The sequence below is a fragment of the Aedes albopictus genome, chromosome 2 (genome assembly GCF_035046485.1).
Source record: "Aedes albopictus strain Foshan chromosome 2, AalbF5, whole genome shotgun sequence".
NCBI classification, from domain to species: domain Eukaryota; kingdom Metazoa; phylum Arthropoda; class Insecta; order Diptera; family Culicidae; genus Aedes; species Aedes albopictus.
This window is the reverse complement of record NC_085137.1, coordinates 386999206-387018419: the sequence shown is the minus strand read 5'-3', so window position 1 is coordinate 387018419 and position 19214 is coordinate 386999206. Positions and strand designations below refer to the sequence as shown.

General features: G+C 39.9%; 1 protein-coding gene across 2 annotated transcripts in view; it reads left to right on the top strand.

Annotated features, from left to right (window-relative positions):
* Window positions 1-19214, top strand: part of LOC109399373 (peroxidasin) — a 559373-nt gene that overhangs the window by 321606 nt on the left and 218553 nt on the right. For both annotated transcript variants that reach the window (XM_062853163.1, XM_062853162.1), the window contains exons 5-6: window positions 8428-8811; window positions 9013-9198. In XM_062853163.1, the coding sequence (XP_062709147.1) occupies window positions 8428-8811; window positions 9013-9198 (570 nt within the window). The remainder of the gene's footprint in view (window positions 1-8427; window positions 8812-9012; window positions 9199-19214) is intronic.

Below are 19214 nucleotides of genomic sequence, written 5' to 3'. Positions count from 1 at the left end.
GCATTGCTTCATTAACTTTGATTGGAATCCCTGGAGAATTTTCTGAATGAATTCCTGAAAAGGGGTAAGAGAATACCTGTAAGAATTCATTGAGGAATCCCTAGAAACGTTTCTGAAGAAGCCGGTGGATGAGAAATGTTCGAAATAATCATTGGAAGAATTTCTGAAGGAATAAATGGAAGAACTTTTATAGAAAACGTGAAGGAATTTCATAAGAAATTCTCAATTAAATTTTTGAAGCACTCTTTGGACATGTTAAAGAAGGGGGACTTTCTAAAGTTATCAATGCTGCAATTTTCGAAGTACTCAATGGAAGATTGTTCAAAGGAATTCTTGGATAAATGCTGTGCTGGAGGAATATCTATTGGAACTTTCGACGAAAACACTGGGTGAATTAGTAAAATAATCTCTGGAAAAATTAAACTTCAGAGAAATTTTAGAAAAAAAATAGGCGAAGGAATTGCAGATAGAACCTGGGAAGATTTTTTAAATGCATTTCATTGGTGTTTTTTTTTAAAGAAATCAATGGAAGATTATTTAAAAGCATAAATTTTAGATGTATGTCCACAAGAATTGCCTAAAAAAAATCTTGAGGAATCTTTTAAAGACTACCCAACAGATTTTCTGAATTCCTAGAGATTTCTAGAGGTATCTGAATTCTTGGAAGAATCCTTCCTGGAATTACTGAAGGACATCACTCAATAAGGTCTGGAGAAAATCCTGCAAAAATTTCTAATAGAACTCCTGGAGGAGGTTCCGATGGAATGCCTGTAGGAATAGCTACAGAAGTCCTTGGATGCACTCCTGAAGAAATTTACGAAAGAATTCTTAGAAGAAGTTCCGAAGAAATTTCTGTGGACATTTGTGAAGGAACCCTGCGAAGGAAGGACGACTTTTTATAGAATGAGTGTAGAATAAGCATTAAGTTAAGATACACATGAATAAAAACAAAAATAAAAGCTAAACTTTATATAAAAATCCTTGGAAAAAAAAATCGAAGAAATTATTAAAGGAATATCAGAAGGAATCCCAGGATAGTTTTCTGAAGGATTCGCTGGTGGAGTTTCTGAAGGAAACCTCGGCAAATTTTATGAATTCCTGGACTAATTTTTAAAGGAATCTGTGGAAGATTTTCGGGAAGAATTTCTAAGGTGTGGAGTAATTTTTCATCAAATCCCTGAAGGATTTTCTTGGGAATTTCCTAGAAGAAATTCTGGAGGAAACTTTGACGTAATTTTTTAATGAATTCTGAATTTCTCATTTTCTGAAAAAAAAAAAATGCTGGAAGAATTATTGGAAAAATTCTGGATGAATTTCTGAAAGAATCCATGGAGGATATTTTATGAGTTCCTAGCCGAATCCTTGGAGACATTTCTGAAGAAAACTTTAGTGGAATTTGCTGGAGGGATTTCTGAAGTAATCCGTGAACATTTTTTCCTGAAGAATCCTTAGAGAAATCTTTGAAGGAATCTGTGGAAAATTAAAAAAAAATACAAGAAGTTTTGAAAACAATCTTCGATTCCTTGGAGATTTTGTATAGAAGTGATTGGAGAAATTTCTGGAGAGCTTTTAAAGAAATCCTTTGAAGGTTTCTTAAAAATCCCAAGAAGAATTTCTTAAGAAATTCCAGGAAGAATTGCAGAAGAATTTCCAAAAAGAGCTTCTTAAGCAATCTCTGAGAATATTTCTGAAAGTATCATTGAAAGAACTTTTACAGGAATCGTTGGAGTCAGACCCAGAGCCTCAACAACGAAATCAAGCAAGTCGACAGAAATTTGACCTGGCCACAGGATGGCTGGCAATCGCCCAGGATGGAGATCTTTCAATTCGGCCCTCTGCACCACCGTAGGTGCCCAGGACTGAAAGTAAGTAATATGGAGGAATTTCTGGAGGAATCTGTAGAATACTCTCCATAAGAATCGCTGGACGGATTTCTGAAAGAATTCATGGGGAATTATCTAAAGGAATCCAAACAACAATTACTGAGTAAATCTATAGTAGGTTTGAAAGATTCTTGAAGAATAATTGGTGATATTTCTGAAGGAATCTCTAGACGAATAATCTGAATCAATCCCTGTTGGAATATCTGAGAGAATTCATGGAGCAATTTTTTTTTGAATGAATCTGTGGAAGATTTTCTGGAAGAATCCCTGGAATTTCTAGTTGAATCAATGGAGGGATTGTTTATTAAATCCCTGAAGGAATTTCTTGGGAATTCCCTGAAAGAAATTCTAAAAAAAGCGTTTGCGGAATTTTTGAATGATTTCTGTATTTCTCATTTTCTGAAGAAATCGTTAGAAGAATATCTGAAAAAAAATCTGGAGGGTTTTCTGAAAGAATCCTTGGAGGAATTTCTTTGAGTTCCTGGCTGAATCCTTGAGACGTTTTTGAAGAAATCTTTAGAAAAATTTGTGAAGGCAATACTGGAGGAATTTTTGAATCAATCCATGATTTTTTTTTCCTGAAGAATCCTTGAAGACTGTTTTGGAGTAATTTGTGGAAGATTTTCAAATGAAATTTATGAAGCAATTTTGAAAAGAATTAATAGAAGATTTTGTATGTGAGAGATTGGAGAAGCTTCTGTAGAACTTGTAAAGGAATACCTAAAAGGTTTTCTGAAAAATCTCAGGAAGAATTTCAGAAGGGATTCCAAGAAGAGCTTGTAAAGGAGTTCCTGAAGACGTTTCTGAAAGAATCCTCGAAATATGTTTTGAAGGAATCGCTGGAAGAATATCTGAAGAAACCCATAGACGAATTTCTCAAGAAATTCCTGAAGGATTATCAAAATAATTTCAAGGAAGAGTTCTAGAGTTTGAAAGATTACTAAAGTTTAATTGGAGATATTTCTAAAAGAATCTCTAGACAAATAATCTGAAAGAATCCCTAGTGGAACAATTATAAAAGGTATTTTTGACTGTACGAATATCGAAATAAATCCTTCAAAGAGTTTCTAAAAAAACCACCGAAGGAGTTTCCGAAAGTATGTAGAATTTTCAAAAGGAGTCCATGGAAGACCTTTTATAGAAATCCTTGGAAAAGCTTTTGAAGAAATCATTGATGGAATATTTGAATTAATATAAGGAAGAATTTATTGACAAATCCCTGAAAGAATTCCTGAAAGAACAGCTGGTGGAAGACCCTCAGAAGAAATTCTTAATTTCTCATTTTCAGAAGGAATCGCTAGAGGTATTTCTGAAGGAAACTGTGGTGTAATTTCTGAAAGAAAATGTGGAGGGGTATTTGAAAGAATCCACGAATGAATTTCTGAGTATTTTTAAGAGAATCCATGGCGAAACTTCTGAAGGAATCTTTAGAGGAGTTTTAAAGGAATCACTGACTGGAAGAAATGTTTGGAGGAATTTCTGAAGCATTGCATTCAAAATTTTCTGAAACAATTCCTGGAGAAATTATTGAAGGACTCCATAAAAGATTTTCAAAAGAGGTTTATGGAGCTACTTTAAAAGTATTGAGTGGTAGATTTTGTAAGGAAATTATTGAAAATTTTTCTGGAGATACTAGACGATTTTTTTTAAATATCTGGTAGAATTTCTGGAAAAATTAAAAATACCTAGTTTGAATGTATTTCTTAAAATAGATATAGAAAACTAACTGAAGGAACCCCTGGAAGTATTTTAGAAGGAATTCTAAGAGCAGCTTTTAAAAGAATCCCCAAAAATATTTCTTAAAGAATTCTTGGAAGAGTTGTTGAAGGAATCGCTGGATGAATTTCTGGAGGAATCCGTAGAGTTCGTATCAAAACAATGCCATAAAGTAAATCTTGAGAGAACATAACCCTGGAGAATTTTCACAAAGAATCCAAGGAAAAATAAGTGCGGAAATGTATGATGGAATAAAAAGGCTCTTAAATTTAACAGGCATATCTCGAGAGAAACTTCTAAGAGAAATTCTGGTGTGATTTCTGGAAACAAAATATTCAATTTTAAAATTTTCTTGAAGAATCCCTTGGGAAATTTCTCCAAGAATTTCTGAAGAAAATTCTTGTGAAATCCATGCAATGGAATTCTAAAAGCCTCAGTGGTGGAATCTCCAGACAAGTCTATAGATGATTTTCTAGAAAAACTTTCAAAAAATTTTTTGAGAAATTTCTAGAATAATTTCTGAAGGAATCTTTGGAGGCATTTCTGAGGAAAACTGTTCTTCGACTGTATGATTTGTATTTCTCGAAATGGTATTCCAATCTAGACAAAAATATATAATGTTTTTCTATTTCTGATGAAATTCATGGAAACATTTCTGGAGCAATCCATGCCGAAAATCGAAACGGAAAATTTTCTGGAGTAATCATAAGTACTCATAGAAGTAGAAGTTATCTCTGTAGAGAACTCTCAATCGAATTCTTTGTGGATTTTTCGAAAATAAAAACCCATGCACGAATCCTTGGAGAAATATCTGAAGTGGGGTGCCTGAAGATTTCTTGAAAAAAAAATATTCATACAGATTATTCTTCTCAAATTCTAGAAGGCGCAAAAAATCCCAATAACTTGGAACATTTTTTGATCTGAAGTACTGGTTATTCAGTGAGTAACTCGGGGTAACCTCGACGGCATAACTGTACGGGAGCACTCTAATTGACATCCCAAGTAACAATTCCATTGCAGATTGGTTTTGTTTGATTTTTATTAAGGTTTTATTACAGCAATAATTAAAACTCACAGTTTTATGACTGCTTTTATGAAAACCATTGATAAAATGTTTTATAGTATACTTGAAGATATTCATAAAGACATATTTTAAGAGTAAACAAAACTTTCCGATATGTAAACCTTTTGGCAATCATTATTACCGCAATTAAACTGTTAAAACTCTCAACAGATGGCGATCCGTTCGATTAGTAACGACATCTGTTGGTGGAAAAGCAGAAACTACGACACTGCTAGGTTTATTGCGGTCATCATAAAAGTAAACTTGCTTTCGTTTTATTTTTGCTGATTATGGTCGTCGCCATATTGAATAATTAGCTTCAAAACATGCTCACATAAATAAACTCTCTCTGCTGAGTTTTCTTATGATTCGAGATTGTTTTACTAAATTCAAAAATTGATTTATTTCATGCCAAGATGATAATATTCACTATTTTCGAAGCGCATTAATTTTATGATTCTGCACCCCCAATATTCACGGTAAATTCGAATACGCATAAGCCTACCAGCACAATAACTACTGAAATATTATTGTCGTCGCGGTTGAAACCCGAAGTTTCCCCACACCCGACAATCAAATGTTTACATAATCCATACGTGAAACCTAACATCGGACCTAGTGCGCTGGACAGCGGACCTGGCCCTCTATCCAGCGCACCGTGCCCGACGTACGTCCGACACACGGTTCAGGAGAAAAATCGATTTTCGCGTGTCAAAAATTCCGATTTTCAACTGCACGAACAATACTTTGAAATGATCGCTTTCCACTTACGAATGATGTATTCTCCTGAACTTTACGTGCCATCGCAGAAGCTTCTCTGCATCTTGAGGTGTCATAGTTTTTGTTGAAAAAAAAAACAACAACAAACGAGAATGGAACATTTTTCAGCTAGGTTTCAAAACGAGTTTATTGCTACTCTTAATGTGGTTTGCTAAACCTCTCCGAGAGTGGTCTACTTAGCCGGAAGATGCTCTTAAAGAGGTTATCAAGAGGTTTTGGTGTATAAATCAGTTTTATTGCAAGTTTTATAAAATTGGTTATGAAGATCTCTTATAGATCCGAACAAAACCTAAAATGTTACTTGGGATAATCCCTTTTGGCTAGTAGTTTTGGTAGTTATATGAAGATGGTTCAATTTAAGAAAAATGAATCCAACATCTTTAATGTATTTTTACTTTTTTTATCTAGGGGGATTAGGGGCATAATGGACACCCGGGGCGAAATGGACACCCCTGTTTTTGGCGAAACCGTTGACTTTTATGTTGAACTTTTAATGCATAAGTGTAAAGGAACAAGTCGTGATTCTACTTTTCAAAAGAACCATTTATATTGCTCCAAAATAACCAAAATATCATTGAAATTGAAATATGTTTTTCATATGGTGAAATTCTTATAATTTCGAAGCAGCAGCAAATAAGGTATTACGAGTGTTGGAGTGTGTCCACCATTAAAACAAGTGAATTGTTACCTTAAGGAGTGTATCGGAAAGTAGTTGAAAATGTTCAGAATGCTCTATCTCGAAGCTGGGTTGGTCTTTTGAAAAATTTGGAAAATGTTTAGTATTATTGAAAATATGGTTAAATGAATACACCTCACAAAATAAAAATCTGCACAAAATGCAATTTTGTTAAGATTTTTTCAACATTTCAAAAATCTGTAGCGAGTACAATTTGTACCATAAAAAATCTGGAAAATATTGATGCTTGTTAAGAGTTATGTACACATAACATATCATGCAACACAGACTTTTAAAAACCATATTTTCGATAGAAAAATCTCCTATATCTACAAAATGGGTCCACTCCAAAAAAAGTCTATTTTGTGGTCAAACTTTGAAGTTCTGCTTTTAATATCTTAAAAGGTTATAAAATCCTTTTTTTTGCTCTAACTTACTCGTCCATAAATTAAAAAATATTCCCTATTTAAAAAAATGCGAAGTTTTCATTTAATGTATTTTTTATTTGCGTAAACATGATTTGGAGGAGCATAAAAAAAAAGAAGTTCCTCAAAAATTGCCTTTTTTCATTTTAAAGAATTGCGCTTAAATGCAGTCGAGATTTTTCTTTAAAAAAAATAATTTGCCTATATCATGAGGATTCTGGAGCTGATTATGTTTGCACAAAAAAGTAAACAATTTTCGAACATTATCGAACTTTTTTCGCAATTTCATTTTTTTAGGAGGTGTGCAAAAATTTAAAAACATGCGTTCAGTAATCTAGGTTAAAAACCCAGTTAAAAGAACATTTTAAGAAAATCATAAAAGCCATTTCTTTTTTCAAGGATTTATACAGTATCTCCAAAAATAAAATTACTTAAAAGTTGTATTAAACTATTTTTGAGGCTATTTTAAACATTTTCAACTACTTTACGATACACTCCTTATCTAAATGTATACGGAGATTTAGCAATGGATGAAGTGTTGTATTTTTCGATCAGAATTTACTTAAAATAGCAATTTTAATGTTGTAGTCGATTCGGGGCGAAATGAACACCGGCAATTACGAATGGATGTATGCGCATTGCATACTGTTAGGCGTTTTAGAGAGTTTGGAAAAAAATCAATCCGATTATTTTAGCCTAAAGTTTATTTAATTAACTTTGATGTTATGGAAACTCGTCTAAGATGGAGTTTTATATCTGTGGCATTGATCTCCGTAGGCAGATTACTTAACTGATCGATGTAATCAAACAATTAGCATATAATATGCAGGGGTGTCCATTATGCCCCGATGGGTGTCCATTTCGCCCCGTACCTTTCCTGCCGGCCCTAAAAAACACACGATTTAAAATTCGTTATTTCTTCACAATAAAGATATTCTACCTGCTGTAAATGATTGAAATACGTAGGAAACAAGTTAAAGTTGTAAGCCAACTGATAATATGTTAAGTTTTTCTTCGTTATACAGGTCTAACTTACTCATTTGCTTAGGGTGTCCATTATGCGCCTAATCCCCCTACAAATACTAAAATTTGTTTGGAATATTTCTCCAGATTCTTTGTCAGCAATTTGCTAGTAAGTCTCCTAGAAATGTGTAAAACTACCTATGTTTAGTAAGGTTCTTTCCCAAGTTTTCTGCCAAGAACTATCAGTATTATTCCGCTTTAATATTCTTTTGCAAAGATGCATTATTACTAATGGAGCGTCCATAAGTTACGAAGCAATTTAAGGAGAGCGGAAGTCACTGATTTTACTACGAACCATGCATCAGGTGTGGGAAAACATTAACACATGGACAACTAAATGGGGTTCAAAAACGACTAAATATGCTACGTCATTAATAGAGCTACTAATTTCGGCACTGCAGTCTGGGGAAATTAAAACGTTAAATTAAACGTGAAATTTTTAGATTTTTTCCAACTTTTCGCCTTGTGTGAGAGTCATGTTCAGGGGATAATTCTCCCCTGAAGAAGACTCTAACACGAGTCGAAACGTTGAGTAAAACTTTCGTTTTAATTCCTCAAGACTGCAGTGCCGAAATTTATTGCTCTATATATCGCAACAGTTGAACTCTCTTTATCAGTGCATTAGTAGATGCTCCCTAATGTGACTTCGTGCATCAAACCATAAAAACTTTCTTGGGAGGGACGATAAAGTGACGGGTTCTTGGGATTACCTGCTCTTATTAAGCCCATGGTTTGAGTTAGGCCACTTTTCTTATATAGCTCATATCACCCCACCCACCCCTACGTTCTTCGAGTACGCAATATCTCACTCTCTCGCTCAATATCACCTTCCTGTGTTTCGCGTTCTTTTTCCTCCCGCAGCCAAACCGGAGATTGTGACCGAACCGAGGGACATCGAGATAAGCTACGGTCAGACGGCCGTGTTCAGCTGCAAAGCCGTCGGCGACCCCCGGCCGGAAATTGTGTGGATGCTGAATGCGAACGAGATCCACTCGGACGATACGCGGATCAACGTGCTGCCGGATGGGTCCCTGCGGATAGACGAGGTCAGCGCCACCGATGCCGGCCACTACGAGTGCATGGCCAAGAACAACATGGGCGAGGTCCACTCCCGCCAGGCCCAGATGGTTGTCAATAACGAGGTCATCGAAACCGAGGCGGAGGCACCGAAATTCATCCAGGCTCCGCCGGTCGAGCTGGATCTGGCCGAGGGTCAACCGTTGGTGCTGCACTGTGTCGTTTCGGGTGAGTTCTGACAGGGTCCTAGAGATTAACTATTAATTTTTACGTTATTTTATGAAATGATGTTTGCACACAGTTAAGGCTTTGTCCCAGTTGGGACGTTACACCAAAATAAACAAGAAGAAGAAGACTTAGCTTTTCATCGATCAAGTAATTGAGAATCGTCTCATTTTTTTCGTTCCTCCTCTGTTTATCTTTCCCCAGGGGCACCCACGCCGAGCATTTTATGGAAGTTCAATAATCAAAACATCCAGAACGGCCGCATCAAACTGTTCGGAAATGGGTCGCTGATTCTGCCGGTGGCCTCGCTGGATGATGGCGGAGTGTACAGCTGCTATGCCGGGAACGCCATTGGAAACGCGTCCGTCAATGCCACCGTGCACGTGAATGGTAAGTTTTTTGATTCGAAATTTTTAAGATTGTAGATTTTCTTGGTAAGCAGTAAAATTTTGGTATGGTTGCGTTGAAGTACTCATTCGTACGTGTAATATATTAAAACGGTAAACTTATTTTCTATAATGAATGAAACTCATGCTACATATTATGTGTTAAACTGTTCCATGTCACCGTAAGGGGCTGTCCATAAACCACGTGGTCATGGGGGGGGTTCGGCCAATGATCATTTTGTATGGACCAATAACAATTTTTGTATGGACTAATGACCACGGGGGGGGGGGTTGAAAAGTCCCAAAAAAAATGACCACGTGGTTTATGGACAGCCCCTAAGCAAAAATCAGATTTGTATCAACTTCGCATCCACGAATTGCAAATAATTCAATCGGATTTAAAACTTCCCTACGAGCTCAATAATCCTGATTCCAATTACTGTCCGGGCTGTTTTCCGTCGCGTCGATGTAAAAAGCACGCTCTGATCCCACGTTGTGAGCGAATAACGTTCGAGCCGTCATTCTTTTTTATGTGTTTTTTTTTTTTTGTCATCTTAACCTGTACGTGGTAGACACGAACCTCATATAATCAACGATAAAAATCCACTCACTTCGAATGCATCGTCATCCGATTGCTCACCGGGTCATCAACGACAATGGCGTATGGAGCACGCAACTGGAATGAACAAATCCTGCTTTGACGGTAGCTTTAGGCAGTGCAGCTACTTCAGAATTCCAAAGCGAAGAATTGACCCTAGGAAAAAAGGTGGTTGTTATCCGCTCCATAAGACTTCCGTGGCCGTGACCTGAAGCCCTTCTAGTCTTGGTACCGAAGCTTGGCTATCTTGTCTATCATTCCACCGCTAACCTGAAAAGGACACTTATTTGCTGCACTGGATTAGAATGGCTTTCCAAGGTCGCTGATCTATCTCTAAACTATCTCGGGGGTAGGTACATACCTTACCGGCAGACTAAGGGCTGAGTGTCCTCTGATGTACGTAGGAGTTGTCTCCATTCGACTCGTTTCGTGGCTGTGCGTCTCCAGTTCCGCACTTTGCGGAGGGCCCGCAGATCTTCCTCCACTTATACGCGAATTAGTAAGTAATGCTGTTTATTTTAAGGAAGTGTTTATTGCTTATCAAACTTGATCGACCCACCTAGCTCGCTGCGCACCACGTCTTCTTGTACCGGTCAGATGGGTCTCGAGAACTATTTTAATCGGGTTGCTATCCGATATCCTGATGACGATACCCGTCCACCGTAGCCTCCTGAATTTCGCGGTATGGACGATGATTGGTTTTCTCAGCAGCTCGTGGTTCATTCGCCAGTCCCAGTCCCGTCTGCCATCTGCACTCCTCCGTAGATGGTACGCAACACCTTCCGATCAACGATCAAAAACGATCAAATCTACTCAGGTAACCACTAAGCATTTAAATAAGCCTTACAGCAGTCCGTATTATGCATTTAAGATGCTTGATGCCCTACATAAGCAGTTCGAATGCATAATTGCCTTGAAATAGCATAAGCTGTGCTGCTCAAAAGCTTTAGGCTGTTAATTAGCATTTCGACTGCTTGAGATGTTTCCGTTCGGAAGCAATCAGAATGCTTCCCAACTGCTCTTTAAATGTTAAGAGCAAAAAGGTTGGGAGATATGTTATGCATTTCACACCGCATGTTGTCTCTCTTTCACATGACCTATGCTTCTGTTTACAAATTTGTGCATCTGATTTGCTTCTTCGTTTTTTCCTCACCAACCCATGAGCTCAGAAGCAAACATTGCGGCAGCTGGGTTTGATGGAACTTGGCCATAAAAAAATGACTAATTATGATTTCGTCGGAAAATGTGCGCTGATGCTGCATAGGGTGATGGTTTGGCGGATCCTAGGGCGGATCATAAGATTGTTCCAAAGGGGAAGAGAAAATCATATGCTGCAGATCGAAAAATAAATGAAAATGCTCTACACACAACGGAATATCTTTTTGAAAACAAGTTTGGGGTGTTCGAACTGAAGCTGTTTTCGTAGCATTCTTTATATTGGGGATAAATTCAACGCACGACATCGGCACAGCTGTAGCATCGTGGAGCAGTAGCAACAGGTTGAGAAGTATCTTCGGATCCTAAGTTCGAACCCATATCACTAATAAAACAAGCAAAAAGTACCACCTATCACCAGCTGGAGAGTGGAAGGACGAGGAAGCGGAGAAGCGGGCTGAGAGACCGCGAAGCAGACGTAAATCTATTTTTGGTTTTGTTTTGTTCGACGAGGCGATACTGCCGTTACGCTTCTTTGACATTTTGTCACGACGTTCCTGAAGGAGTAGCACTTAGACAGCCCGTTATTTTGCCAAATCCTGCTGTGGAGTAGCACTAAAGGCGTATGTTGTGGACCATCTTCCCCCCCCCCCCCCCACGAGCTACAACCCTGAACCCAACCTCGAATTAACTGCGGTCTGTTGATTCGGCAGAACAATACATTAACTGATGGTCAAGACACCAGTTAGACCAGAGGCAACGGGTAGTAGATCGAGGATGCTGGCATGATAAACAACCATCAATATCTACCTGCTTCGGTGCTGAGAGAGATGTTTTATTTGGGAGATCGTTGGAGAACGGTGTATATAATTTTGCTGTGGATGGTATGTTGCTAGGAGATAGGTCGTATTTGGGTGAGAACTTCTATATCGTGGATCTGACTTCGGTATATTATAGTGTTGATAGTCGTACTCGAATCAGTCATACTCAAACCTCCAACCGAACGCAGGCGCGCTGACAGGGGCCTTCGCATGGCCGTTTTATTGTAACGTTTTCTGTCTAGTATTAAGAATTCAATGTTAGAGTTTAAGCGAAAATAAATGTAATCCGTGTAGTTTGTGTTTTCCGTAAATATATTGTGTTCTAATGTGACCGCGAGTGTTTTTAATAAGTGAAGGGAAGGATCTATGCTGCCCAAAGGATAAGGCGAATAGTTCGCCCCTCTCAACACCGACGACATCCCAATCAACAACATCTGGCCGAGTGTTGGAGAGCCACCCCAACCAAGTCGAAGGAGGTAATTCCCCGGTTCCCCAACAGCGTATATACGGCTAATTAGCATTAAACGCCTTGTCGTAAAGGCAACTATAATGCTGAAAGAGTGCTATTTTAAATGCTTACTGGTTAGTTGGGTAACTACACATGTCAATGGTTGCTCCTCCGTGATTGATCTGAGCTGGTACCAATTGCACTGAGATCCAAATGAATAAGGGCTGAGACACTCCACTTATTCTCAAAGTGCAATTTAAGCAATTCATACATTTTGGATCAATAACGGGGAAAGGAATGTAAGAGTGTGCTGGTTGGTGCTACTAAAGACCGAGATCACCTCTGCATCCCCACAACCAGCACGGACTGGGGTATTCGTTAGATGGAAAGGATGGGAGATCTGGGAGTCACCGTTGGGTCGGTAATGCGATCCATGGATAGGGCGTTATTTATAGTGTTCGTAAGGTGATAGATTGTGTGGTGAATAAGGTGAATAAGGGCAAGCGGCACAGCACGCTTTGGTTGCATAACTTGTAGGCGTTATTATACACTGTGCTGTGCGTAGTCTTGAGCCACTTTTACATTACGCAGCTGCCAATGCTGAGCCGCGGCGTTCGACTTCTACGCGTGGTAATAAACGTCGAATGTTTTGAGCGCATGCATACAGCGACTAGGCAGTAATCCAAATCTATATTCGCACTGCTGTATTTATGTGAGCAATACCCAGGTAACCAATAAGCAGTTAATATTGCGTTTATTCAGCACAATATGCGCCTTTACTGCAGGTCATTTAATGCTAATCTGCCGTATAGCGCCATAAGTGCTAATTAAATGCAAGTTTTGCAGATCCTGCTAGATGTCGACTTGGCTAATGTCGGTACCAAGAATACCTTTAGTCGAAACGGAGCGGAGTCAATTATTAACGTGACCTTTTGTAGTCATGGCCTAACAAGTAGTTCGAATTGGAGAGTAGATGATGACTACACTCACAGCGACCACCCGGCGGTTCGCTACAGTATCGACTACAACAACAGCAGACAGCGGATAGAAGAAGAGGTATTTAAGGTGGTGCTCCGCCGTGAGCGAAACTTAATCGGTTTAGATGGCGACGAGCTGATAGCGGTGCTCTCACGTGCGTGTGATGCGACCATGCCTAGGCGAGTCCACCCTAGAAATGGGAGGCCACCAGCTTACTGGTGGACCGACGCGATTGCGAACCTGCGCCGCGCCTGCCTACGGGCTAGGCGGCGGATGCAGCGAGCACGATCAGAGGAAGAGCGAAACGAACGGCGGGTGGTGTTCGCCGCTGCAAAAGCCGCGCTCAAGACCGAGATAAGAGCAAGCAAAAAAGCCTGCTTTGAGGGTCTCTGTCAGAGTGCCAATACGAACCCGTGGGGTGATGCCTACGGGATCGTCATGGCCAAGACGAGAGGTGTGATGGCTCCCACAGAGCAATCTCCAGAGATGTTGGAGGGGATCATTGGAGGACTTTTTCCGCGTCATGATCCTAGTCCTTGGCCTTTCGTAGGACAGCCGGGGACTGGGGCTGGCGATGAGGAGAGGGTCACAGATGTGGAACTTGAGGGGATAGCTAAGTCCCTTAGCGTAGGTAAGGCCCCAGGTCCGGACGTAGTTCCGAGCATGGCCTTAAAAGTAGCTATTGCAGAGGCTCCCGAGATGTTCAGGTCTGCTATGCAGAAATGCCTGGACGAGGGAGTTTTCCCAGAAGCTTGGAAGAGGCAGAGCCTGGTACTATTGCCAAAGGCGGGGAAACCACCCGGAGACCCGTCGGCATATAGACCAATATGCTTGATTGACACGGCGGGGAAGGTGCTCGAAAAGATCATCCTCAATAGAATGTTGAGGTTTACCGAGGGCGAAAATGGTCTTTCGAGCAACCAGTACGGCTTCCGGAAGGGGAGGTCCACCGTAGACGCTATCTTGTCGGTTACAAAAACCGCCGAGAAAGCACTCGAGCCTAAGAGGAGAGGAATTCGCTTTTGCGCGGTAATGACTCTGGATGTAAGGAATGCGTTTAATAGCGCCAGCTGGTCTGCTATTGGCGATGCGCTCTTGCGTCTGGGGATACCGGAGTACCTGTACAAGATTCTCGGAAGTTACTTTCAGAATCGTGTACTAGTCTACGACACGGAGGTGGGTCGGAAGTGCTTTCACATAACCTCAGGAGTCCCGCAAAGTTCCATCATGGGTCCGGTGTTATGGAATGTCATGTACGACGAGGTGTTGAGGTTAGAGTACCCAGTGGGAGTGGAGATTGTCGGATTTGCCGACGACATTACGCTCGAAGTCTACGGTGAAACGATCGAGGAGGTAAAGTTGACTACCAACCACTCGATCATGGTTGTGGAGGCGTGGATGCGGTCCAGGAAACTGGAGCTGGCTCACCACAAGACAGAGGTGACGGTTGTTAACAACCGGAAGTCGGAGCAGCAGACGGAGATCAGTGTAGGAGAGTGCACTATCCTGTCAAAGCGCTCCGTCAAACACATGGGCGTGATGATCAACGATAAGCTTACCTTCGGTAGCCACGTCGATTATGCCTGTAAAAGAGCCTCGACAGCTATTGCGGCACTGTCCCGGATGATGTCCAATAGCTCAGCGGTGTACGCCAGTAAGCGCAAGCTTCTGGCTAGTGTTGCTACGTCCATACTTAGGTATGGCGGCCCGGCGTGGGGCACCGCGCTAAGTACTAAATACTACAGACGGAAGCTGGAAAGTACTTACAGGCTTATGTGCCTGAGGGTTGCGAGCGCATACCGTACCGTGTCACACGACGCTCTCTGCGTCATTATTGGTATGGTACCTATCAGCATTCTTATCAGTGAGGACATGGAGTGCTTCGAAATGCGCAGCACAAGAGGCATACGCAGGACTGCCAGGATGGCCTCTATGGTCAAATGGCAGCGCGCGTGGGACAGTTCCACCAAAGGAAGGTGGACCCATAGGTTGATACCGATGGTAGATAGTTGGATTAATAGGCGCCATGGGGAAGTTACATTCCACCTGACACAGGTCCTTACAGGTCATGGTTGCTTCCGACAGTATCTACACCGTTTTGGGCATGCGGATTCTCCCAAATGCCCAGTGTGCAATGGTTTAGAGGAAACGGCGGAACACGTTTTGTTCGTGTGCCCGCGTTTTCGCACAATGCGTGACCGCATGCTTGCCACATGCGGGGAGGACACAAACCCGGACAACTTGGTCCAGAGGATGTGTAGGGATGAGTTTGGCTGGAACGCCGTTTCAACGACTATCACCCATATCGTCTGGGAAACCCGAAAAACGATGGACGTAATATTTTAATCTTCTCTGTTTGGCCGAATGCCATTTGTCCAAATGCCACCCGGTCGAATGTGCTTTGACTCTAGCCTATTGTAAATTATGATTAAAACTAAACCATTGACATTTCCAGGTTATCAGCAAAAAGTAACTGAAAGTATTTTCATCAGAGATTTGCGGCAATAGAGTAATGTCCTGATTTTTCACCCCCTTGTGAATTTTGGGGTGGTGGAACAGGGATAGTTTGTTTGTTTGTTTATAACCTTTTATGGCCCAGTCAACCAGTGATCGTATAAGATGTTACATAGGATGTTAAAGTGGAGGCGATATGCGTACATTTTACATGCGCCTAAATGGAGGCATGCACGCATATGGCCATATTTGAACTTTATCATTAATTGAAAGCAGTTTGAGCTCAATAGTCAAAGTAGTATGCTTAACTGACATGCCTGACAGGGTGGCGTCCATTACTTATATCACTCAAACATACAAATTGTTACACTTTTTTATTGGACCTCCACAATATTTGCATGGATCGTCACACTTTTATGTACGCACCCATACTCTCCTCGTAATTTACGGGCATTCTCCATAATATTGTTTATTCTGCAGCGGCTCCTCCAGGGATTTCTCTTAGAATTTTTGTAGGGATTTTCTCAGTGATTTCTCCGTTAATTCCTTATGGGATACTTCAGGATGTTTTTTCTTCTTGGCGTAACATACCGACTTGTGCAAATCCTGCTCTTCGCTTTGTGTTTTATGAGCACTTTCACAGTATTAAACTTAGAGGGTTTCACCAGGGAACCGCGATTTTTCCATTATTTTTAAAGATATTCGTTCATGGTTTCTCTTCAGTTTTTTTTTAAATATTATTTTATGTATTCCTTCTAAAAATTCATCAATAATTATTTTCGGGGTCTAATGGAATTAGTCTAGGAATTCTCTTTGGATTGTCTCTCTACGCTTTCAATTTGTGTACTTAGTGCTAACGTAAGAACAAACACGACATTCACGAAACGCGACGCGAGATAAGACACGACACTTATGGTTCTTACAATCGTCAAAATAATTAAAAAATTACCTTAATGCCGACCGGTTTCGGGCTCGATACAGCCCATCTACGGGACAATGTCCGACTGATTGCGTTGTTCAAGTTTGGAGAGAGAGAGAATGCTACTACTGCTGCTGCTGGTGGTTCGTGTCGACGAGATCGAATAGACTCGACATGATGGGAGGATCGTCTTCATTCATCAGCGGTTTTTGGGCATTGCTGATAAACATTGACTCCCATGCGTTTAAGTGGGAAGCTTTCCTCACAGTTTTTACGAGCTTCGCACTTCCCCAATCTACTTCGTGGTCGGTTTTCACCGTATGAGCCGCCACGCTCGATTCGTTGCTTTTCTTAGATGCCACTGCGTTCTTATGTTCCCTTATGCGGACTTTGACTTTCCGGCGGGTTTGTCCAATGTAAACCGCCGGACAGTCTTTGCAGGGAATCTGGTATATGCCAGACTGCTCGTCAGGTGGAACCTTATCTTTGAGGTTGCAAAGCAGGTCACGCAGAGTGTTCTCACTTTTGTGGACAACATGTAACCCTTGTCGGTGAACTTCACACTTTTTTTTTAATTATTTTGACGATTGTAAGAACCATAAGTGTCGTGTCTTATCTCGCGTCGCGTTTCGTGAATGTCTCTCTACGGATTTATGACTAGGATTTTTTCTGAGATTCATTCATGATTTGCTCCAGATATTCTCGATTGTTTTTTTTTTCTGAAATTCAATCCATGACCTTGATTTTTATTATTTCAAGAATTCCTCGAGGATTGTTTTCAGAATTTTTTTCATTGATTACTCCTGGGATAGCTTGGGACATTTCTAGAGCATTATCGATTTTTTTTATTCGTGAATTTTACCTTAGGCTAATTCTTCACATTATCGAAAACTCTCTCAGCATTCCTGCAAGGGATTCTTCCCGAAAGTTCTATAACGATTCTTCCCGGAAATCATCCAATTTTTCAGGATAGTTTTTTTTGGAGATTCCTCCATGAATTTTTTCAAGGATTCCTTTCTTGAGAATTCTTGAAATATTTTCTCCGGAACCACCTGGAATGTTTTTCAGATTTCCTCCAACATTACCTCTTTTGTGCCTCTAAAGGATTCCCGTGATTCAAGCAGAAATCTATTTCCATGGACTACTTCCAAAATTTCTCCGAAGATTTTTTTTTTAGTTATCCTCCGCTTACCTGGTAGTGGACAGCCCGACAGGCAACACAACAATTAAAATAACAAAACAACTACTATTTGAATGGCTGAGAATAATAAACGAATATAAACTATAAACTATAAACTAACGTTTTACTTAATCTAACATAATTAACAAACAATTGTTAAGTTGTTTTTTTGTAGATTCATTCTCCGGGGGTTCTTTTCAGGATTCCTGCAAAGGTTACTCAGAGATTTCTCATTATTCTTCTACGGAATCTTCAGAGTCCTGATACTTTCAGTTTTTTTTTTCTGAGTCCTGAAACCTTCCGGTAAGCCTTCAGGTATTCTTCCCATCATGCTTTTTTGTTAATTTATCCAGTGCTTCGTCTCGACATTCCTTCAGGGGCTTGCCGGAGTATTTCCGGGATGCCTTAAGCCTTGTTCCATTGATTGATTGATTTGTCTTTATTAGAGAGACTTTCAGCCCTTGGCTGGTTCGTCTCTTAGCCTTGTTCCAAAAAAAATCGACCTTATTGACCCAGCCTAATGACTCGAGTCAAGTACAAAACACTGAAGACGACCTTACAGTTGAGGTCGAAATACGTATCTGTCAAAGGATGCAAATTCTTAGTGGAATTCAAAGGAACCGTACTTAACCCGATTTTCTTTTATTTACAGATATTCCCCTAACAAGCCCAGGTTAATCATCAACACCCCTCTAATTTTTTTATATGTTTTATAACATCATTTCTTCTTTTGAATGCGGGCAAAAGATATTCTTTATGTTTGCCCCAACCCATCATAAACCCTCTTTAAAAAAAAAACTATGGTTTAAAAAAAAATGCCTGTAACTTTTGAACCAAAAGAAATAACGACCATCTCAAGCGTCTTCAAATGCTCTACAAGTGTTTCTTGGGCGACTTTGATGAAAAATCGAAACTGAAAAAGTTAACGCCAGAAAACCGGTTTTCCTTGAACAACCCTTTGCTTATTCAGAAAAATACCTCTAGATCGGTCAATTTTTAAGCTATATAAAAAGTGTCTTCAGCAAACTTGTTCAAAATTGATAGATATACAACTTTTCCGAAGAATGTTTACAGTTATTCTTGCAAATAAAAAGTTTAGTTCCCAATTTCTTTGAAAATGTGGACCACCCTAATTTTCATACACATTTTAAAGAGGTCCTTATTATTAGAGACAACTTTGTAGAAGACCATATTTGCCTAAAAACTCATTTGAAGGCGCTGAATGCATCTTTCCTCATAAATCTGGTTCGTGGACCACTGTGCAGTGGTGCCAGCTCCCAAAAATTTTATTTTATGCAACAGCAAACAACGTTTGACGTCTACTTAAATTATGCTGAATAGTATTTTATATTGCATACATTGATACATATATATTCAGCAATATATGATTCTATTTGAACAGTGTTGCCACCTAAAATAAGAAATAATGTTATCAGGAGCTTTCACTGGTTAGCGTTTGTTGTCATT